Genomic DNA, 23,724 nt, shown 5'->3' with positions numbered 1-23,724 from the left:
CTCAGGCTACCTCTTAAGATGGGGGAAAGCCTTTCTTATTTTGTTCAGGAGATGTGATGTGAAAAATTCCATGATGCTTCTAATACCTGTTTCTCATAGCCCATTTACCTCTGTTTTCATAACCACCCACTCTGCAGACAACTTGCAACACCTTTCCAGCTCCCCAGTCCCAGTGGCCTGCAGTCAGGGAAGGCTATTCCTTCCCAGTTCCCACGTGGGGCAGCTCTATCATCTTCAACACTACAGTTGTGACCAAGACTTTCCTCCTTTGCTTGGAATGGCAGAGTTTTGGCTAGGCCAGCAGTCTCATAAAGCAAGATAATGGTCCTTAGGAAGCAATTACTTTGGTCAATGACCATTGTTTCACAGAAGTTGTTGCCAGAAGAGTCCAGAAAAGGCTCAGTGACTTCTCTACAGAGAGTATAGGAGAAGACAGGTGTTCCGAAAGCCCATGGGTGGCAGGGAAGGTGGCTGCTAATTTCTACAAGACCTTGGAGATATTCATAAAATATTATAAAAGTGATACTCATAGAAAGGTATTTATAAAACTGACACCAGGGGACCTGTAGTCACTTGGGCTGGTTTACTTTTCAATCTCCTGTCACTGAAATCATGGTAGGAAAGAGCTTTCTTCCATCATACAGCTCTGTGATTTTTTTCTAAGGTCAAAATTCCATGTGTAATACCCAATGGGGAAGGGCAACAAAATGGCAGCTAATTACAGGTTAGCAGCTAAACTAACAGTCTCCTCTGGTGAGCCTGTGCGTGTAGGTTGATGGAGAAAACAAGGCTGAACAGTATTTGATTTCTCTGTGTTTGTCCAAGTCACTGGCCTAGCCAGGAAGGTGATATATGAAAAGGGACATTTTTGGAATAGTTGTTTTTGAATTATGCTCATGAAATACATACTGTGCTGTGGAGGACATGTGGGAAAGCTACATTCTGACCGCATGACTAATTTTTAAAGCCTTGCATAGAGAGTACCCTGCCCCCCAACCCTGAACACAGCTGGGTTATTCCTCTCTGGACTGAATGTGTCAATCCTGAATTGCTCTGAAATGAAATTTTACTCCACGATGGCAATGTAAACCGAAGAGCTGGTCCAGCAGCGAAGGTCATTGTGTACACCAAGAGATATTACTTTATTAGTTTAAGAACGTGTTTTACATAAAAACAGGCAACATCAAAAGAGCTCATTTGGTAAATGAACATAATATATCACAGATGATTTCATTCCACATTCACCTACAATTTATGAGCTTAAACTGAAGGATTAGGGGGAAAATTGGGTCTCATTCCACCTTTAATCATGGGTACAAATCGTTTGAAAGTTATTTCATTGGGATTCCAAAACCAGACACTAACCTACGCCATCTGATCCATGCAGCAAGTGACGAAGTCAGAATCGCAAAGGAAATGTTGAATTTTTTTTTTTTTTCCAAATCAAAACCTTTCGGGAAACTTGTTAAATGTGTCAAGTCCCTAGCCCACTTCTTTAGTATGCAGAAGCAAAATACTATTTAATTTCACGCACAACTAATCCTTTAATAATTTTCTTTCAGCCAGAATGAAAAAAGCTAATATTAATTTCCTAATAAAATTTTTTTTAAAGTTGTCAAGGATATGACTCTAACCTTGGACCAGTTTCAATCTCTTTTTATTTATTCTTCAAATACACTGAGGATTCAATGTCAAGGGCAAGTGAGAAGTTGCCCCAGAGAACCAGTAAAGGTCTGTTCCTGACTACAGCCAACTGACTTGGAATGAATTGAACTTGTTAGGATGTTGAACACCACTTTAAAATCCACTCGTAATACCACCAGTTCTGAAGGCTTAAGCACTAATTACTTTAAATTAATAAAGTATGCCACAGTCAAAAATATACAGCTTTACATTAAAGTAACATTAAGAGTCTCAGTTTAATTGACAAGAAAAGAAATGTTGAGGAAATTTACAGGTACAGTTGAGAGAGATAGCCTTTCCTTGATGGAAAACGATGAATCCATATCCCTCATCTGTCTCCATGGGTAAACCACATGATCACAACACCTGCCAGTTAGATGCTCACTTACCGAAAAATGACCACAGAGGCCTCCATATTAGAGCCAGCAACAATAACAAACAAACCCAAACGCCCCAGCCGAGGCATTCTAAACCTCTACCTTAGATTTCCTGTTTCCCACCAGTTTATGACCCTTAATGCTACTGGCTGGCTGGCTGCATATTTGAAATGATTAGAAAACAAAAGAACAGCTTAGAGTACCCCCCCCATCTGTATGTAATTACATACAAACCAAAGATTCCATCTGACGTCCGGGGTCCCAGCTCTTAACTGTTCCATGTGTAAGCACCGTACAGCCCAATGGGAAAGCACGCTTGCAGTCATCAAATGTTTCGGATGTCCTCAAGTTTCCCTGATTTATTTGCCTTTAAACAGGAGAGGATGAAGGGCTAGTTTATGCTGGCTTTGAATCTAAGTTGACAAAAGTGTTAATTGTGGGGGCGCTTTTAGCCTCTAGTCTCCCAACAGACAAGAGTGCCTTCATGAAACCTGATGATTAAACTCGGAAATCCAGATTTCCAAAGAAACATGTGTCTAACCCTCCACACAGTTTTCAAACCAAAGCTCTGTTGGGTCAGAGAGGTTTTTTTCCAAATTACCAATGGAAGTGGCAGGTAGCTCGTGGGAAAAGTGAACCTATGAGCTAATCAACTTCAAGTTTTTTTTAAAAAAAAATCTTTTGACAAAAAAAAAGAAAGAAAAGTAAAGAAAGAAGAAGAAAAAAAGAAAACCACAACAGTAATTTAAAAAAGACTTACAAATAATAGAAAATATTCTATAATATATGCTAGGTGGTCCATTTTTTAAAAAAGCATGCCCAAATGAGTAATTATGTTAAAAATACCATCTTGGATCTTGGGGCATCCCCAAACTCTGAAATCACAATGAAGGCAATGTATTCCGAATTCTTGGTGTTGAGTTTTCCTCGGGAGTGGAGAAGTTGAGAAGTGTGAGATGTGCCCTCACTCTTCAGAACAGGCCTTGAATAGCAAACTTTAGCCTGAGGCACATTTTTATGGTCAAATTAAAAACCTTCCAGAATAGGAGTTTATCATGGAAATGCTGACAGGGCTTTACCCAGAGAAGGGCTAGGGGCAATACAATAATGTGAAGAAAGCTCTCCCTCAGCACCACTGCACTTCAGCACAGGGGATAGAGTTGTCTAACGGATGCCTTTGGCCAGCAAACAACCGTGATTTAACGCGCTCGAGTCCTGGTAATTCGGTAGCTCTGCGACCCTCTGAGCCAATTTTTCTTTCCTTTTTTTTTTTCCAACTGAAATATGCCTCAAAGGGTAAAGGATTGCAATTTTAGCCTTCATTCACAGATGCACTGTTCTCTTTCAACAGTATCTGACAGACCTGTTAACCACCACTCACAAGAGAGCTAAGCAGGTTGTAGGAAAGTCTCAGCGAACACAAAACATCACGTGTTTTTCCCTTGTTTATTCTCGTGCCCTCCTCTGCGTATGTTAACACGCGCCATGTGTAAGTTAGATGAGGGCAGGCCAGAACATTTCCAGGGACTGACGTTCTTCGCTTTTCCTTCTAAGGGTTTGGAACAAATCACATATTTATTTATCAGGACAAATAAAGTAGTTTCTGCCACAATGCTGAGGGGTAAACGTATTCATTAATATGAACGGGTCTCATCTACAGAACTGACTTACAGGAAGCAAGTAATGCAGGATTGCTCAACTACCCCACTCTCAAACTGAAAGACTCCTTTAAATACCACAGGGCTGGTCCTCTTAGTAAAGGAAGGGCAATTCCCATCACCAAACTACTGCCAAAAGAGTTATATTCAATACTCAAAAATATGGATACATTAATGATGGTTAAGTGGATAATTACAGAGATACACAGCCATAATGGCACATAGTTGTTCTATGATACACAAAATAAAAAATAAGATTGATTTGGTTATAGAAATTCAAAGAACACCACCACTTAATTATTTCTAACTGAAACTATTCCGAGAATGTTGGGGGGAGGGGGGGAATTAGTGCTGGCTAAAACCAAATCAATCTGGGCACAGCGAGTCGTCCTCACAGGCTTGTTTGTTCGCCCTCTGAGTTACACCTCTGACATCTAAGATCTTGGTAGCTTAATGCTGGAAAGATGAGTGAATTACTGCATTCCATCCGATTGCTCAATATTTCTCCTTGACAGGCCACATCCCACCATTTATTCAGCATAGATCACTGAAACTCTATAGGGATGTGCTGTGATCTGCCTTCTGAGTGGGCTCAGAATTCCTCTGGGCTGCCCTTCTGCAGCAAGATGGGAAATACTCTAAATGATGATAGACAAGAGCCAGAGCCCTGCACTGTGGGCCTGTACCCCTGGATGCTGTGGCCTTGTGTTAATGACCGAGGGGAAAGCAGTAATTCAGAGAAAGGAAACATGCAATCTGCTATTGCCCACAGGGCAGTTGATAGTCACACACACCGAGTGGAGGCTCAGCTACGCCATTGCTTGATATCTTAGAATAAAAGGGCTTTGCTTTTCTGTTCCAGAGACAGTAGTGATTTCTGACCAGTTCTAGGTCCTTCACCAATATTAACTCTATCTTCAAATCAACACTCTTCCTGGTGGTCTGTGCCCTGTCTGCTCCCAACACCCAATTTAAGTATTATGCTGATTTATAGCACTTTATGATTTTTATGTGCTGTCATTTTTGGGTTCTCTAAAAGAAAAAAAAAAACTAAGTAAGTGTTGATTTAAATGTGGAAGACCAGAAAATGTGGGATTCGGTCATTTAAAAGTTTGTATGTGTGTAGAACACAGTTTAAAGACTGTGTGTAAACACAGCAATTGAAGATCAGTTGGAGTTTGAAAATAAAGACCTGACTATGGAAGGGTTGTTCATAACTTTCAAGACATTAAAATATATTCAGAGTAAGAATGAGAAGATAAGGATCACTTGTAGCCATTCTGGAGTCCATCACTCTTCTCTCCTGGGTCAAAGTTGAGAAAACATCAGGGCAGCATTTGAGTTGGGCCCTGCCTCCCGGACACCCCTGAATCCTTTTGGAGCATAGTCACAATGAACAGGAAGCAACAAGCCCCAATTCTGAAATGCGATCAGCTCCCAAAGAAGCTCAGGTCTAGGGAGACAGATTGGGTAACAGGAGTGGAAAACCAGTCCCAATCAGGTCCTGGCCCCAAACCACGAAAGCAACCCATCTCTCCTGAATGGCTAGAGACCACGATATATTAAAGAAAATCATGAGTGCGAGTGGTAGTTTCAGCCTCCTACGTGTCTTCTGGGAGACTTGCAGGTACCTAGAGTTACTCGAGGAGTTGGTTTCTTTCTATGAACCCATTTTTGGAACCTTTTGGATTGTGTTCCCACTGTACTTCTGCCACCTTGCAAAGCCCTTGCCTCTGGCTCCCTCTCGCCCCAGATCTTCCATACTCTGTGTTGGTTTCACACTGGTGGCTACAGTCCCGTATAAAAGCAGCTGAGAAGAGAAAAACACAGGACCTTGCTTTCCCTTGCTGGTTGGATTTCCAGCCCTGTAGAGCACCTGGTAATTTATTGCTCTTTTCACCAGTAATTTCTAGATCTTTTCTGATCCTGAGCAGACAGACCACAACTCACCAAGCACAAGCCAAGGCTAGGTGGTTCCCCGAGGGTCTGCCTGGCACTAGCAGCAGCTAATGGGGAAGCAGCATTTTAGGGGCGTCATCAGCACATCTTTGTATGGAGACAGGGAGAGACACTGTCAATCACTTGGGTGAGGCTGCCACAAACCTAATTCCCTCCAATAAAAGCAGAGAACTCGCTGCAGCTAACCAGCTTACTACTTAGGAAAAGGATTCCCTTTCTTCATAAGATGGTTAGAAATGAGGGGGGTGCATCTGCTGACTCGTTATAACACCTGTCATGTTCTAAATCCACAGAGAAGCTTCCACAATGTATCATCCTCCATGCTCTTCTTGTGTGGACATTTTAGGGTCTTAATGACGCCCCTTGGTCTGCAGCAAAATCAAGAAATGTGTGTGAATATACCCAAGGTTCTGCAAAATTCCCCAGCAAGGAATCTAAAGAAAACTCTATGCACTCAGAGGGCTAACATGTGCTGTTACATATTGCAGATACTAGCTTGACTGATGAAAACATTCATTGCTTCTATGTTAAAACAAAATTGCAAATTAGCCTTAACCCTTTAAGGACCCCTATTAGCAGCAAATTACCATCGTCACAAACACCACATGCCTTCTCATTCAGTAAAGGGAACTTGCTACAAAGATACCCAAAACATACTTTCTGTTCTGCCATTCAAGCATTGAGTGCTAGATAGATCAGATGAACCTGTTTTACAGAAGTTTGGGGGAGGGGAGTCTCAGAGTCTTAAAGGGTTAAGCTAGGACTTTGAGTAAAAGGGTCTTATTAAAAGGGCGAATTGGGGGAGCGAACAGTCTCAGAGGAGCTGGGGGAGTAGTCTTCCGATTCCGAGTTGAGTTCTGGTGGAGCTGGCTGTGCCTTGTACCGGCTCCTCACATCCTGGTGGCGTCTTCGTCGGAAAACCTGCCTCTCCTTATCAAGAGCGGTGGTCTAGCAGGGGCATAAAATGAGAAAGAGGACAATTAGGCCAGGGGACATGGCAGGAGAGACTCTAGATGTTTTGCAGTTGGAAAGTATGCTGGCCAAACCAACCTGCCCATCATGGCTCACTTCTGTCAACAGTCACCATTGTGGGGATCCGGTGAAAGGACCTGGTCATGAAGGCAGCAGGCACAGGCAACGTCACAGGTTCCAACCCACCCGGTGCCACCAGCTTCATACCTATCACCCAGCACCTTCCAGAATCATCCCCACATTAAATGGGGGCGTCAGTCCTTTGTGTGTGACAGGTAAGCCAGCCTCTTGGGTCACGTTGGCCAACAGGCAGCTTAGGGCACAGGAGTAATAAGGCTGAAGTCACCAGAGGTAGAAATGTAGACACAAGCTCTCCCTGCAGTGCTAGCAATTTTCCCTGTAAGTGATCTGATGGTCTCTTGATAAGGGGATATGGCAGAACCTTGGGAGGGGTGGGGTGAATTTTAATGAAGCCAATGCCTAAAAGGGAACATGGCTTGGAATGAAATTAAGCCCAATGACTACATCCTATGGGTTTCACTTTACAAAGTCCAATTGCATGAAAGTGAGTAGTTTTTGTTTTTTGTTTGTTTTTGTTTTTGTCTTCTTTGAGAATTCCTCTCGTCTCTGCCTAATTTTACCAAGGAAACCTCAGACGATCTCCGGGATGTGCTACCTGGCTGTGACCCCAGACGTTATTACAACATCAGTATGGGGACACAGTGTGACTTCATCTCATATTTAGTGGGTGTGGGGAGGGACGGGCCCATTACAGCAAAACCCTGACAGAAACCAGAAGAGCAGGCACAGAGCCGGAAGACAAATACTGAACACGGGTCACAGTGGAAGGGGAAGCCTTCCTTGCCCGAAAGTCCCTCTTTAAAGGGATGTAGCCTGGAGGCTACTCCATCTTTTAAGAGCTTACTTTCCCTCTGCGAGGATATCTGCTGCCATTTTTTCCTCTGGAAATTTTTACTGTTGGTTTCTTCAAAGAACTGAGATAAATTTATAGCCAGCCTGGTTCTGAGAACAAAGTGAAAACTAAGCCCCTCGTACGATTGCAGAATAGCATTAGGACAATCTTAGATCTAAAAGAAAGCAATCAAAGTTCCAAAATGAAGCAATAAAGAGCGAAATAGAGACAGCGTGTAGAACGGGGCAGTAAATGGCTTACTTAGGCTGAGCCGTTTCCACTTTAAAAACGATGCACACACTGAGTAACAGTGTTAGGAGCCAATGAGGGCGATAAACTTTAATAATTCACTTCTCGCTTCACAGAACGGCTAAAGCATGATCCAATGGCCTCTCTGTTGAAATGTCTGCCTTGATTCTGCCCCCCATTGAATTTTTAAAGGGCCTCATATGTGTAGTTTCGGGTCTCATACCCACTGATTTCATGAACACTTCAGGCTCACAAACCTAAATTCCTAACTTTATTTAAAACATTGTAAAGTCACAACACATGGTATTTTGCTTTTCAAAGCAAACTGAGAATGCTCTGTTTGTGTGGAGTTGGATGTTTGTAGAAAACAGATGTCTATTTAGTCTGTCTGACATAAAAAGCATTCTGTAGTTAATCCAAGGGTAATATAAACTCGTCTCCTGGTCATAAAAAATATAGCTGTATTTCTACCTTTCTGCGGATGAAAACCTCACTGGCACTGGACAGAATGCTGATGGGGGAACACAGGCCGCCAGGCATGGGAGGACACACAGGGAATGTGTACTGCTCTGTGTGGCCCATTCATTCAGTCCAGTCATTATTCAATACAAGGAGCAGGCCTGGCCTCTTCTCACACTTACAGAATTGCTGCAGATAAAATTGGATGTTTGAAAATGTTTTAGCAGGCAAGGCTTGCAGAAGTGTGAGGCACTTTCTTCTTGCCTTTGTAACTTGATGCAAGATAAGGTTTGAAAATTAAGCAATGGAGGCAAAAGAACGCCCCATCACAAGCTGACTCAGAGAACTTCCCCTCCTCCTCTTGCCTAGCACCCCCCCCCCCATGCACCAATTCAATAACTGACTTGTTGAGACAGACTTTAACTGTGATTCTCTTTGTTGAATTCTCAAGGACCTTCAGACATTTAGTTCCTGATCTCCCTCGGATGGCTAGGATTAGCTGAGTGTTCAGCTGCTCTAAGTCACGTGCCCCTGCAGCGGGACACTTTTCCAGAACCACTGAATGCAGTTGGTACAGAAGCTGGTGGCGCTCCTGTTAAGCCTGTGCTCAGGTGCCTCCTCACTTTGGCCTTCCCTTCTTCAGGTTCTCTTGGGGTGATCCTGTTATCTTCCTTCCTTGCTCCTTTGCCTAGAGAAGCCTCTCTCATGCTTGTTTAAGTGCTCAGTTCCACTTGTCCTGCCTAACTCCCTCATTAGCAGCGTTCTACGTAGTCACCTCCCTAGATAAACCAACGTGTGCTACCACGCTCCCAAATTTCACAGCACTTCTTAGGAAGGTATATTGGTCCTATCGTACGTTCCGGGATAAGGGTCAGATGGCAGTTTCTATTGGATTTAGAGATGCTTAGGAGTGAAAGAGGCCATCCAGAGCATCTCTGTCCAGGTCTCTGTCTTTATAGGACTGCAGTTGAGGCTCAGTGTGTGGAAGGATTTTCCCATGTACGGCCCTAAGAATAGAATTCCTGTCTCTTGCACAAGGCTCAGGCAAGCATTTGCTCTGTCATCTATTGTAACAGAATAAAGCCGAGTGAGTCTCCATGTGTGCCCAGCTCACCTCAACTCCGTTCTCATCCCAAATAGCAGGGAAAGACCCTAGCTACAGACAGTCTCCAAGACCAAAGGCTGAGGGTACCCCCATGCTGATGATCAGATGAAATCTTGGGGAACAGTAAAGTCAGGATCTACCCAGTCCAAGCCCCCCTGAATCTGGCCTAGTGCTCACTACAGAAATGAGGTGACTATCTGGGTGACTGTAGCAGTTATCAATAGTGCAACCAAAGACCATATAGAGGGTGTTTCTTTTGTAAGCCTCTGCACCCTGAGCCCCGGCACATTCTGCCTCTAGCTCTATGGACTGTGGTTCATTTTAGGAGGTTTCTCCATCTCCATTCCCACAACAATGTGGTTTGTAGTGCATTTACTGTGTGTCCTGCATAAATCACAAATGACTGTTTTCTTCCCCATCTTACAGACTATATAAAGGGCCATGATCAAGCCTTAGGTGCCTTCTCTGAATTCTCCACAGTTCACAGCACACAACAGATACATTATGAACTTTGTGACTATTGAAATATGAGGAGTTCCAACAGAGGTCACCTACTTCCCTCTGGGGTACCCAATCTCCAGTACATCCTGCAAGTAGCTGACAGGTCAATTTTCACAAGGTCCAGTGTATTTACAATTCCTCGTAAAGTCTAAATCCTTGTCCCAGCCTCGCCAACGCACTGACAGGAAAATTCTCCAGTGTCAGGTTCCTGTTATTCCTCAGAACTGATCAGTGACATCAGTAAACCCATTGGGTCCCTTTAGCAGACACCAGCTCTTCCAGAATCCATCCCTTTTCTCTGCTTACCTTAGTCAATCCTGCCTTAGTTTCTTTTCAGACACCTTTCCACTCTCATATTGACTCCAGTGAGGGTGACCCTACCATATCTATGAGTGCTGGGCTTGCCACTAGAAGCAAGCTTAAGCTGACAGGTTTAGGATAGACACCTACCCAAGTCAACAGGACACCCTGAAACTGTCTCCGACAATTCACCTTAACAATGAATGCCAGTTTTCCAGATGATGGCTTCTCCAATCAATACCACAGGATATTGGAATCAGAGACAATTCAGTGAGAAAAGTGTGAAGGACAGAAGGGAACTGGGCTTTGAATGAGTGCTCAATCTACCTACTGCCAAAGGCAGAACCCACCCACAGACCTATCTGGTTATAGACAATACTAAGTGTTGTTTGTACATCAACCAGTCTGGTCTGGGCTTTCGTCCCATACCATCACTGGCAAAGCTATGAATCCACTTGATTGTCCTCAGCTCTGCATCCGGGCTCAAGCTGCTCCTCACCTGACATGACTTCTTCTCCTCTGCCCAGCCCAATGTGTGGATTCGCCAAGACCTAATCACAATTCATCTAGTACAGTGTATCACCCCCTAAACTCCTCTGTCAAGAACCTTCTGGACCAAACCTTTTGCCTTTAATTGCACACTGGCTTTTTACCACCCTTTCTGGGTAGATTTCTCAGATTTCATGTAAATTCCTCTATGTGCAACCAGAAACTTCCAGAATACTTATCTGACTGTGGCATACTAACTGGGCATGTATCATATACTTCTTATTCAATCCAGAATTATTTTAGGTGATTATGTACTTTCTGAATAATATTATAAAATAGAACCCTAACATCTCTATGAAATTATAAAGCAAGAAATTAATAGAGTCAATACTTCAGAATCTAATCTGTTTCAAATATTTGCAAAATTATTTCTATGTCATAGAAAATCATTTTTCTATTATTCCTCATTGGCAAATTGCAGTTTCTGTTCACAGTTAGTGCTCTGCCATTTATGATTTCTTTAGAATTGTAATTAGAGCCCTCAAAATTAGCACACCTTTCAGATATGTACAGTTTACTATTTACAACTGGAGTCTGTAGTCCTCTTACACATTTTCAGAACTGGTCAATTCAGCAAGAAAACAGGTCTACTTGTGGTGATGTATTCTCAAGAGAGATTGTTCTGCAAATGTGACAAATTGGAAACCCTCCCCTAAGCATGTGAAGCATGATTTGTCCTCAGAAGTGTTGTGTTGCACATTTAAATTCCAGGCCATTTCTGAATGGCCGAGAGGCAGCTTTACTTATTTATTTATTTTTTATCAATCATACAAGAGTCTCAGATATCAAAGATGCTCAGTACTGCCTCCTCATTGTCTATCTTTGCAAAGTGAGTGTGTCTTCAGGTGCAGGCTGGATGTCCCATTAACACATCAGACTTCCTGACAGATTTATTTTGTAATTTGTTCTCTCAGTGATGGTGGTTGTGTTGGAACCAGCATGAATATACTTGCTATTGAAATCTCAAGAGTCTCCTCAGTGAGTCTCCATTTCATTAAGAGCCCCTAAGAGAATCTCAAGACTGGAGTATCACATCTTGATGTTAATGACCACAAGTTAGAGGTAAGCAAGGACCCCTTAGGACTCCAAGGCTGATCGTGGTAACCAAGTAGGAGTTACTTCAAATGCATGTGTGGCCTGGTCCCCATGCTGTGTACTGGGGAGCTTGGTTGAAAGAACATATCATTGGAAAATGAAATTATATAGAGAAACAGACTAATAAAGGCCCATCCTACATAGAGGAAACACCGCAAATACCCAGCTCAAACTGTTAGCTTTTGACTCTGACAAAGCCCCTGGCTGCTACTGTAGCAGGTGACGGATGGTTATAATATGCCAGTTACCACAGCAACTCAGGTAACTGCACTCAGCATAGCTGGAAATCTAAAAGGAATTAATATCTATCCTGTTCCTGGGTCATCACAAGACCAGGCACACTGAAATAAAAGGCAGCCCTTGTCTAAACAGGAGAACTATTTGGCCAGTGAATTCTATTGATGATGAGTAAGCCTGTGCTCCACACTCTACTCGGATATTTTAATCCCGTTTCTGACAGTAAATTTGAAAATATGCACAAGTGAACTTGAACTTTATCTCTCTGGTCCCTGTGCAATGTTAAAGAGGGAAATGCTGCAATGGCGGGGGAAGGCTGGGCAGAAGTCAGGAGTCTGAGTTTAGTATCAGTTTTGTCTTTGCTGCTAGGAGGCATCACATATCTCTGTTAATGCCTGTCTTGTCTGGCAGCTTTAGCCTAATCCTCTTGGAAACAGCAGTGGGTAGAAGTTGGGAGAATTAGCTTTTTGTCCTAGCTCAGCTAATGATGTGACCTTGGACATGCTTCCTTCCTATACTGTCTTCTGGATTCCATGTGCATGCACTGAAGGTGTGCGTGCGTGCGTGCGTGCGTGCGTGCGCGCGCGCGCGTGCGTGCGTGCGTGCGTGCGTGCGTGCGTGCGTGCGTGCGTGTGTGTGTGTGTGTGTGTGTGTGTGTGTGTGTGATCTCTCAATGCCTGATCCTCAGGAAAACGTTCACCTATGAAATTCCACCAGAATGCTTAATATCACCATCAATCTACTGTAATGGGCTGTGTTTTCTCTTAGCAAATAATAGACCTTACAGTCTATGGATCAAAAATATTTCTCTTCTGCAATACAGGCAGGATTCGCAAGGGATGTACTTCATTTCTGTTGTGCGGCGATGTTTTCTGTCATGGCAGTAATTACTGGATTTAGGAAACTACATTTTTCAAAGGCGCAAGTGTTGATGACTTTCCCTCTTTGGCTTTTCCTAATTTATTGCCAGCCATCACAACGAGTCTTCATTTCATTAATAAAAGAACATTATTGTGCATTTTGCCTTTTAGCCCATCCATTATTCATACTACCTAGGAGGCTGGGGCATTAATCTCAGGAAACCGCTCCTTGCTAACCCTCACTCTGTAGGGACTAAGTTATAATTTGCTTGCCATTAAAATTAAACTAACAAATCGATCCGGGTATCCCCCCTCATTCTGTTGTCTTTATTGTCATGGTTATTACTGTTCTGTTTTGTTTGGCTGGTGGATCCTTTGGAGGCCTTGCCAGCAACTGCAGAGTACCTGGAGACTTGGCGCAGATTTCCCCTGGAGTAACAGTCACCATTAAAATGGCAAAAGGAGGCTTGCACAGGATAGAACCAAGCAGCCTGCTCTGCGGTTTCCTCAAGGTGACTCTGTGAAGCATTGCTTCCCGTCTTCCTGGGAAGGCTGACCGTGCTTCCATGTCTGCTAACTTGACCGGACACAGGACTTTGAGATGAGGTGTGTAAAGGAACCTCAACTAGAACTAGCCTGGCGCCACCATCTTCACAGCCTCGCCTCCCCCGCCCCTGCCCCCCAAGGGTTACAATGGTGGCCTTTGCAGGGCATCGAGCTCGGGCTTCCAGAAGATTGAATTTACTTCCTTCATCTGCTCTGCAGCCTCTGGTTTCCTCACAGAAGAGAAACTGAATCTCCACGTCTCTGCTCCTCACCACACTAGCGAGCTAAGGAATAACCCCAGACAGGGCTGGTCCTAAGCAAATCTGTAAAAATTCAAAACCAAGTTGGGCCTTCCAGGTGTGTCAGGGGCTAGGTGCTTTTATTGTAAATACAAGTCTAGCTTAGCCAAAAGTCTTACAAATACTCCTGGGTTGTTAAAAATGAAACACCTCCAGAGTAGCTTAGATGTGGTCTGGTTACCCCAACTCTACCTCATCAAAAACACATCCAACCTAAAAATTTCTTCTTTGGGGTTCAACTATTCATTCATTAATTTAGCAAGGATACCATTTTAAATAGGTCCCATTCCTAGTCTAATGAGATTTTCATTTTTAATAGGTGGTACTTTTAATCTAAAACGGCCCTTCCCCCTTAAACTCAGGGACTTTTTGCAATGGGTCAGAGAGGTAAGAGTTTCGGGTTTCAGGTCATTTGGTTCTCTGACACAACTTTTCAGATCTGCGCAGCGGGGCATCAGCAGCCACAGACAACGTGTCAATGAGTGGATGTAGCGTTGTTCTAATAAAACTCTTTTTTAAAAAAATGAGACAGGAGGAAGGCTAGATCCTACCGTTTGTTGTAGCATGCCAATCCTGTCCCAGGGGACAGCCTTCTAAACTAACTCTGCTTTGGTACTTTCTGCTCTGGACACCTGAGTGAAGGTAGCTGTTGCCAACCCTCATCAAAGGTCAGGCGCTTACCCAGAGAAAGTATTAGGAAAGTTCATGATTCCACCTCAAGGATCGCCAGTTTTCTCAGGCGTCTGTCTGCTAGGCAGTGCCTTTCTCTGGGACGTGAGGAAACACAAGGGAGTCCTTCCTGAGCTCTGTTTAGAGGCTGGGACAGATGAGGGTGCAAGAAAGGTCGGCTCCAAACCCCAGGCTTTCTGCCCCCCAAACTCCCTTCTCTCGAGGGCTGCTGGATTTTAACCAACGCTCAAGGCTTCTCAGGTTTTAACGTGGTGTATGCTCCTCATGTATTTGAGAATCCTTTGACTCCAGCTTGGGAACATGTATTTATTCTCCTTCTTGATAGACCTTATGCTGCTCCCTGGGAGAGAGGCTCCCTGGCCTTCCTGTTTACTCCTGTCCCATGACTGTCTGAGTCTCTTCGGGGAATGTGACCAAGGCCTACTTGCAAAATGTGGCAGAAATGAGGATGTAGAAAAGACAGTGGGTGTTTACCTTTAAGTCAAAAAGAGGGACAGTGAAGTAAAAATAGACACTGAGCGGTAGTTAGTAGACACTGGATTGCCCAGGGCCCCGGGGAAGGGGACAGACCCTTCAGTTCACACCCACTGAGGAGGACTTAGGTGCCCCCCTTTTCTCCTCTCTAGTTACAGGTTGAATTTACAGAAAGACGTGTATGTTGTCGAAAAGCTCTCAGAAGAGGCCTCTGGAAACAAATCAAATGAAACAAATCAAAACTGAACAGCCATCGTCTTGGCTTGGTGAAACATGGCCCCGGTGGCTCACTATTCACTGTGTAACTCCTGGCTGGTCTGGAATTTGCTGCATAGACCAGGCTGGCCCTAAACTTATGGAGAGATCCACCTGCCTCTGCCTCCCAAGGGTGGGATCAAAGGCATGTACTACCATGCCCAGTTATTCCTGCCCTTCTTGCCACAGCAATAAACAGGGAGTGCTCTTGTTTTTTGTTTTTTGTTTTTTTAACCTGGCCTGAGACCTCAGGGTTTCCTAAGGAAGAACTGCAGGGCCCCAGTGCTCACTGTTTTCTGGAAGCGTCTCTGCCACCAAAGCATGGTTGATTTTGAGGTTTGTCTGTGATTTGCTGGAGGCTTTCAACTTACCCCTCTGTTACAGAAGAAACCAGGGGTGGGACAGGGGCTAGGAGTGGTCAAGCCCATGTCGTTCCAGAGGCATAGGCTCCTGTCCTCTGGCGGCCTCTGGGACTCGGCCCAGCAAGGCCAGGGCGATTTGCCACCAAGCCGGCCTCCTTGGCCACGGCTGGCAGAGCTCTGCTGTGCCCACAGTATGCTGAGAATCCTATCTGGCCCCCATAGGGACACCTCTTTCAAGCCTGCACCCAGCAAGATCCATTTAACAGACCCCATTCCCTTTAACAGCAGAGCATGACAGCATTTGATAGCCTCCCAAAGCTGGTGCCCGGCTGCTGGAGCTCTGCCTCATTACTCACTGTTTCAGGAGGGGGGTTGGTACCAATATGCACATTTCAGTCACGTCATGCCTGGGAACTCAATCACCCCTTTGTCCTACCTCACCTCCCCATTTCATCTTATTCAACATTGGCCTCCTGTTTGGGTGTTTGTTTTATTTAACCGAGGTACTTCATTTTGGCCATGGCCACAGTCTGCGTGCACTTCAGATGCAGAATTCTTTTCTGTGTGTTCGTGGCCATGGCATCAGCCACAGGGACAGCTGTATTTGGGAAAGGTAGAAATGATGCGACTAGGTCTTCTCTGGGAGGAGGGAGGGATAGAGTAGGTTGTATGTTTTCCTGGGACTTACAGCAAGGAGAAGCAGTGCTTCAGGGGGTGTGGAATAGCCTCGTGAGCCGGGGCTTTGGGCGGTAAGGCCGCCTAGATAAAGGGGCTAGCCAGAGAATGCAGTTCCCTGGCTGTGGGTAGAGAGGGGAGTTACTGCGAAAAGAGTCAGGGGCATGAAGGAGAGGGAGGAAAATGGACTCCCCATCATGTCTCCAGGATCACTGAAATGTCGATTTGGGGCACCTCACGCGCGGATGGTTTTACTGGCCGACACCCTCATGTGAGCTACTTTGTAAATGTGAGTGGGACTCCAAAGTGCTTTGCTCGGAACAGTGTCAACAGCCAGGAGCGCTTATAAACACAGCAACTGGGAGTGGGTTGTTTGCCTGCAACGATGGTTTATGTGGAAAAGCTGGCCTGCCACCCTGGGTAGATGAATGCTCCCACTTCCACGGAGATAAAAGGGAAGCATTTGCTATCAGCGAGGAGAGCGTGTTCATTCTGGGTCTAAATGGCATTATAAAACTTCCTAATTAAGCATAGATGGCAATGAGACTTCAGTGTCAAATCTCCTGTTTAGCTTTACATACTGTGTGCGCTGTTGAGTGCAGCAGGAACTATAAACATTGTTGTTACTGCCCCCAGCTGGAAAACAGAGCAGTTTATGTGTGGAAGAAAAAAGAGATTATCTCCCATCTGCTCCTGCCCATTATTCAGGGATGTGTCATTTTTGTCTGCCGATGGGGACCGTCACTAGCTTGTAGTTAGTCTTTTTAATGCTGGGTCACGTGTATTAATTATTATGCTTACTTGACACGTTGCGCCTACCCTTAATTCTATGAGTTCTGTAATTCCTCAAGATTTTCCTTTTTCTGAAATTAGATGAATTTAAGAATGTCAGTCTTTCTTTTTCTTTCTTTCTTTCTTTCTTTCTTTCTTTCTTTCTTTCTTTCTTTCTCTCTCTCTCTTTCTTTCTTCTTTCCTTCCTTCCTCCCTTCCTTCCTCCCTCCCCCTCTCTTTCTTAACACAAGTAAGTATAGATGTAATTAGACACACACAATGCCTATTTTTTTTTTACCATCTATCAATTCTACACGTACATGTCTGGCTGATATGCCCCAGGACAGGAGACAGGATAAGAAAGGCTGCAGCATGCTATGATTCAATGTACATAAAGTATGAAAGGGAGCAAGACTAATCGCCACAGGTAGACTTTCCAGTTAGCCTTTCCCCTGGGACAAAGGCATCCCCTGGGAAGGCCCGGGAGGGTGCTTCCAGGGTGCTGGGAATGTTCTGTGCCTGATACAGAGACTGTTCCAGGAGTGTGTGCAGTGTGTGAAATCTACTGGGAAGATTAGCTTTTGTGAAATGTGCACTCTTTATATCACCTTCCGTGCTAAAAAGTCAAAAGCTGGGTCTGTGTGCAGGCCACTCGTAATTAGCTCCCCCTCCCCCAAAGCTAATTTACTTAGGTAAATGAAGCACTGGCTAGGGGACCCCTCCCTTAGACCAATCCTGAAGGCACAAAGAGCCTTCTCAGGAAAAATGTCCCAGAAGTCTTACTGAGGCTAGGGGTTTTCCTATTGTAAGCAGATCTAGAAATGATCATGACCTTACTACATTTTTGATTATTTGTCAGAGTGTGGCCTGTGCTGGTTTTCTAAGCCCATTGTTTTGAGGCCCTAATTATAAAAAATAATTAGGAGCCATAATGAGAGGGCAAATTTATGCATGTTTATATATAAAGTAGATATCTGTCTATACCCACATGAATTAAACTTATTCTGGTAGACTCGGCAGTCTGATCCATGAGACAGTGTCAGGAAGACACTCTGGCACTGCCAACAGACTCCGTTATTTAAGGAAAACCAGTGCCGAGGCTAGGGGCAGGGGCTTTTCTTGGCAAGTACTACATCATGGAGCTTTTACCTGGAGATCGTTTTGGAGACATTAAGGTGAAGAGAAGTTCCCTAGAACTTCTCAGAATTCATTTCTCAAACCATCAAAAGTCATCTTGCTTGTGGGTAACTCTAGAGAGATACACACACAATGCCCCTTGCAGGAGATGCCAGGGCCATTGACTGGAATAGGGAACGATGGGATAGAATTCACAAGCCGGTTAAACAAGTCAAGACTTCCCATGGACCCCCTTGCTCAAGCAGATAAGCCAACTAAATCATCTGACAATTACAAAATATCAGTTCATGCAGTAGCTAGTACATAGAGGGGATTTCGGGGAGAGAGGGGCAAGAAAACGGTCAAACAGAAACAAAACAAGAAGGTGGAGAATTCGAAAACACAAGCTCACCAACACACACAATGCATTCTGTAGCCCACTGCGCTGGGAGGCATTTCTACTGCTAACGTGTAAATGCATTGTTCCGTCATCTAAGGAGGTTCGGGTCGGGCTGGGTGACTTTAAAATGACAGTATATGCTTCTATAGAGCTCACACTAAGGTGCTTCTGCGGTTCCGTCTGTTAGAGGACAGCAGAGCTCTGGAAACATCACTGCTGCAATCAGCAACAGCAGGCAAAGTCTTTGGCGTCAGCGTGGAATATACTGTCCTTTTAACCGGAAGGGGAAATCGATACTGAGCATGTGCAATGGAAAGAAAGCTGGCAAATGTCAGTGTGAATAATGGGTGAAAAAAAGGAATGAGGGGGTGTGGCATCTCAATCAAGATTAAAATGAAACTGATAAAGCAGCATATGGACTGAGTAACAAATCAAAAACATGTTTATCCACTGAAGGAACTGGTAAATGGAGACTGCCAGCACGTTGCCATGGAAACACTGACTGTTGAGCTGCACCATCTCATACCTTATCCAATACATTCCTGGTTGTTGGTAGTAGTCCAAAGACCCTGATCTCTTGATGGTAAACCCGTGGTCCAGCTGAGCAGAGAGAAATGGGGCAACTCAGTGGATCAACATTGTGCTCGAGAATTAAGACTCCAGTCCAAGCTCTTCATTAACTACATACGTACGTACACACAGTGATGAGGCCTTTTCTGCAGAGCAGCTAGCTAATAATGTAATCTGCACATTGAAAATAAAATAAAACAAAAACAAAAAACACAAATCCCTTTCGAGTATCTTGGATGCCAATTTGCTAGGATAGATCTAGTCTGTCAAACCAGTTTTTGCATATACATTTAACAATGTCCTCAATTTCAAAAGCTATAAACACCTTTCTATATATACAATAGAAAATGCTTTGCAGTTAAAGTGAAATCAGCATTAGTCACTGTGAGCAGGCAGATTGGACACCCTCCCCAACAACACCCAGTAGGCTTAAACTCACAGCTTTATAACTATAAAATAAAAGGAAAAGATGAGGTTTGAAAAGTACACACATCACAAATATTTAGAGTTAAGAGAGAGCGGATCTTCAAAAATATAGCGATTCTTAATTATATTCCTGAACTAAAGAGATGAGCTAGTACAGTTTCTCTGGGAAAATAAAATTAAATGAAAAATAGCTTTCTCTGAACATTAAAGCATATATGAGCAGTTAAGTAAGTGCTTAGCATTAACAAAAGGCATAGCAAATGCAATACCAGGTGAGTTCCCAATACCGTCCATTCTGGAGTAATATGTCAGCTTTTGGCTGCCTGGGAAGAAAGCCTCAGTGCCCCAATCTGGAGAACAATAGCCCCCTGCTTGCCTGCGCCCTGTCCTGCCCACCCAGGATGCACCTTGCTTTGGAAACAGAGACTCCGGAGTTCTTTCAAGCGTCTCACCGATTTGATGCTCCTGACAGCTTCTACTAATTCACAAAAGGCATTTCAAAAACATGCCAGGGCACCAGGCATTTAAACTAAAAACCACTCTGAAGATTGGGTGTTCTGATTGGAAACTAGGCTGTACTAGTGCTCAGAGAAAGCAATGTGAGGTTGTAATCTTCAAAATGTATTATTTCACACCCCCACCTTTTTAAAGAGAAAAACCTCGTAGCACGCTTGCTCTCTAGGAGATGGTTGTGTGGCCTCTATTTTAGGCCACAAAGAGGGGGGCAAGTAACTAGTTCTCTACTGCCATCTAGAGGCGGAGTGTCATAGAGCAGGGCACGAGGGCTGTGGAACCCAGCCTCCCAGCATCACGTATTAGCTGATTAGTATGGATTTGTTCAATTAGACTGAAATGCTCTACTTGTACGAACAAAATTCAAAAGGACAATGTTAAAGCATTAGGAAAATTATCAACTAAAACAATAAACAGCACTAAATGGGGGAGAAATTGGAAGTGTCATCTTAGTCATGGGTCCTTCATCAAGCTGGGCAAATCTAATCATGCCTCCCTCCCCTCTCGGCTCGCAGAGAGTCCACCGTTAAAATGTCATCTCTAATTCCATTTCATGTCTATAAATTGCATTTTAATAACCCTTTGTTTCCCTGTTTTTGCTTTTTTTTTTTTTTTTTTTAACTCGCCCAGCTGATAGGAAAAGTGTCAGGACAATGAATCCTTCTCAAAGACAGAATATCTTGGTTTTATGGACAGCGTGGATCCTTCCCTGACCACACTGCCAGACTCAACAACATTAGGTCATTTTCCACTCTTTCCGAAGGGCCCCATGACCCCCAAGATCTCCGGTTGGTAATTACATTCCCAGCCAATTTGGGACCCTTGTGCGGCCTCATGTGAAGCCATCCTTTGGCCTTCCCCTGCTCTCATTTGTGTATGGAATGAGAACCAGGGCCGGGGAAGTGGTAACATGAACTAGCCAGTGGTTCAGACTGTGCATCCGTGTTAAAGGACACCCATGTCGCAGGTGACACCTGTGAGCGGAGAGTGTTGTTGAGACTGTATGCCCCTTTGTTCTTGTGTCACTCAAGAAAACAAGCACGTCACAAACTCCTTTATAATCACTGATGCTCTGTGCCAGGTAGATTTCTAACTAAAGAGAGACAAGTCCTATGTAAAGACCAATGACATGACTGTTTCCAGAAAAAGAAGAAAAAAAAAAAAAAGGGAAAACAAAAAAATTCCACAGACACTCCAATCTAATTTAAAAAAAATTCCAGGAGAGCATATAATTAAAAAAGAACAGGACTATGTAAGATAAAGACAGTTTAAAGTAAAATGCATATGTTTCATAGCCTTCTGGGAGCACATATATGCTCAGGAGAAAAATCTCTTTGAAGGAAACAGTTTTTACTTAACTTATTAAACAGAAATCATCACTGTGTTATGTTTAGTGGAGAAGTTCTTATCATGGGGGAATAAAACCAGAATTATTAAATTGTCAAGTGGTCTTTATAGATTATCCCATTCATAAAAGGTATTTAGTTCACCTTCCACTAAAGTCCTGTCTCATACAAGGTTATTGCTCTCTTCCATACACAGAGTTTGGAAGGGCATATTATTTGATACTAATGTTATTTAACATTACTTAATCTTGTGAGAGAACCGCTACAAATACTAAGTCTTTGTACTTAAGACAAGAAACAAGTTTACAGAATTTGCCAGTGCTATTCGGAAAGCTAAAAGCAAGGCAGTCCTCATGGCTAGCTTTCAATTCCCAGCTCTCCCCATGCCTTGCAACTTCCAGAAGTCTTTGTAGAAGATGGAGATGCTGATGTGGGAAAAGCATCCTGGAGAAGGCAGGTGAGTTCAGACCCTCTCTTTTGACACTGACATTGATACTTGAAATTTGAACAACAGTGGCTACCATGCAGATTATGCCCAAGTAGTGTGGAATGGCTAAAGCGCCTTAAATGTGCATCCATTTCAGGGTTAACTCAAAGTTAGCACTCTGGAACTCATATTTATATTGTGGTTTGGTTGCCATGGAAAATACATCAGTGATAAACTGAGACCTCTCCTCTCACAATAGCATTCATGCTGGGCACAGTGACTCATATCTCAGGAGGCCAGGATAGGAGAGCTGTTTCAAGTTTGAATGAAGCCAGCCTGGGCTACATAATGACTTCTAGGTCAGCATGGTGTACAGGTGAGATCTTGTCTCAAAAAGAAAAACAAAACAAACCAACAGCAGCAGCAGCAGCAACAACAACAACAAAACCCAATAACAAAACAAAGAAAAGCAAAAGAAAACAATTGCATTCAAAATGGTGTAGTTGTGATACTTAGAAAAAAATATCAGTGGCAACTGATATTCTGTTGAGATATTTTGATGAAGTTTTAACAAATTCATAATGTAATAAAGTAGTAAAGACTTGGTTTCAGAATTTATCAGCATCTGATTAAAATAAAATTTGCCCTCAAAGATGTATCATTTGCTGACTGGAAAATCATACAGAAATTTCCGTCCATAGTCATTACAGGACTCCCAGAATACTTAAACAAACCATTACTAAACAGACAAAGCAAACTTAACCAAAGATCAATTAAGATGAAATTATAGAGAAAAAAAAAAAAAGAAACCAAATGTCCCAGGTGGGAAAGATATTCTCTTTATCAGCAACGAGCCATGAGCAGGAGGAAAGAAACAATCTTTTTTGTGGACAGGGTGCTTGGCCACCCATTCCAAAGTGGGGGCCTACTGGAGCCAAATCTTTTAGAGTAGCCAGATCTATGAAAACAGAGTTTTGGATTTTCTGGGTATCCCCAAGAGATAGTAGCTTGCAAAAATTCCTAGCTGACGACAGAGAACAATGAAACTCTGGAAGATATGAAGGACAGTTGATTTTGTTTTCCCACTGAATTTTCTTGGAAAGAGATAAGGAGAGGCAAAGAGAATAGCTTGAGTGTGTAAAACCTCAGCATTGCTGAGGAACATCCAGGGGAGTTTACATTCTAAGGACAACCATCTGTCTACTCATGTGTCATTTACCCACACTGGATGGAAAAAGGTCCCCGGAGGACTGTGAGATGGAAACAGCAAGAGCAACTTGTCTTTGTGCTACTTGCAAAGTCAGGAAGTCTCTATCATACCGGGAACTGTCCTTATGGGAGGGAGTCTTAGCTTTGGCACTCTAGCAAGACCAAAAACGAAAAGAAAAACAGAACACTGAAACACACCCATAGAAAGGATTAACCAGGAACACTGCTCATGCGCTGAGCAGTAGGGCTGTCCACAGCATGAATACTCCCCCAAGGGTTGCTATCACCCTAAATTCTTTGTTGAGAAAAGGGGAACAGCTTCAGTGACTTTCACAGGGAGCGTGCTGCTAAAATGTACCTAGTCTGGCTGAAGAGGAAATGGTTAAAAACCTCAAGTGATCTGAGATGTGGATATATGCAGTCCAGAATTTGACACCAGGAAGTTTGAGGTTTTAGTATTTCTTAGACCAATTCAATCTTTGCTAGAGACGCTATCAAATTACACATGGTGGATGCCGGCATGTGTAGAACAGGAAAAACAAAATCCAGTGCAACCTCATCAAATAAAATGGCAAATGACAAAAGATGTCAGCTTAACAGATTCCGAAGGAATGAGACCTTGTGACTTCACTGGGTGTTCCCAGCGGTCCAGTCTCTCTAAACGGCACTCAGGGTTTGCTCTCTGCTCTGTTTTGCCTTTCACCTAGAGTTAGTAGAAATGTTTGCAT

At 43.5% G+C, this 23,724-nt stretch overlaps 1 protein-coding gene across 4 annotated transcripts in view; it reads right to left on the bottom strand.

Moving 5' to 3' along the window:
• Positions 1 to 3,311: 3,311 nt before the first annotated feature.
• Positions 3,312 to 23,724, bottom strand: part of Dclk1 (doublecortin like kinase 1) — a 302,152-nt gene continuing 281,739 nt past the window's right edge. For 2 of the 4 annotated variants that reach the window (XM_015996304.3, XM_015996306.3), the window contains 2 exons: positions 19,032 to 19,105; positions 3,312 to 6,625 (listed from right to left, as the gene is read on the bottom strand). In XM_015996304.3, coding sequence (XP_015851790.1) covers positions 6,568 to 6,625; positions 19,032 to 19,105 — 132 coding nt within the window. In that variant the 3' untranslated portion in view covers positions 3,312 to 6,567. The remainder of the gene's footprint in view (positions 6,626 to 19,031; positions 19,106 to 23,724) is intronic. The other 2 variants (XM_015996303.3, XM_015996305.3) reach the window with 1 other exon arrangement.

Source organism: Peromyscus maniculatus, chromosome 6 (genome assembly GCF_049852395.1).
Source record: "Peromyscus maniculatus bairdii isolate BWxNUB_F1_BW_parent chromosome 6, HU_Pman_BW_mat_3.1, whole genome shotgun sequence".
Classification (NCBI taxonomy): Eukaryota; Metazoa; Chordata; class Mammalia; order Rodentia; family Cricetidae; genus Peromyscus; species Peromyscus maniculatus.
Note: the sequence above shows the minus strand (reverse complement) of the source record. Positions and strands in the feature narration are given on the sequence as shown.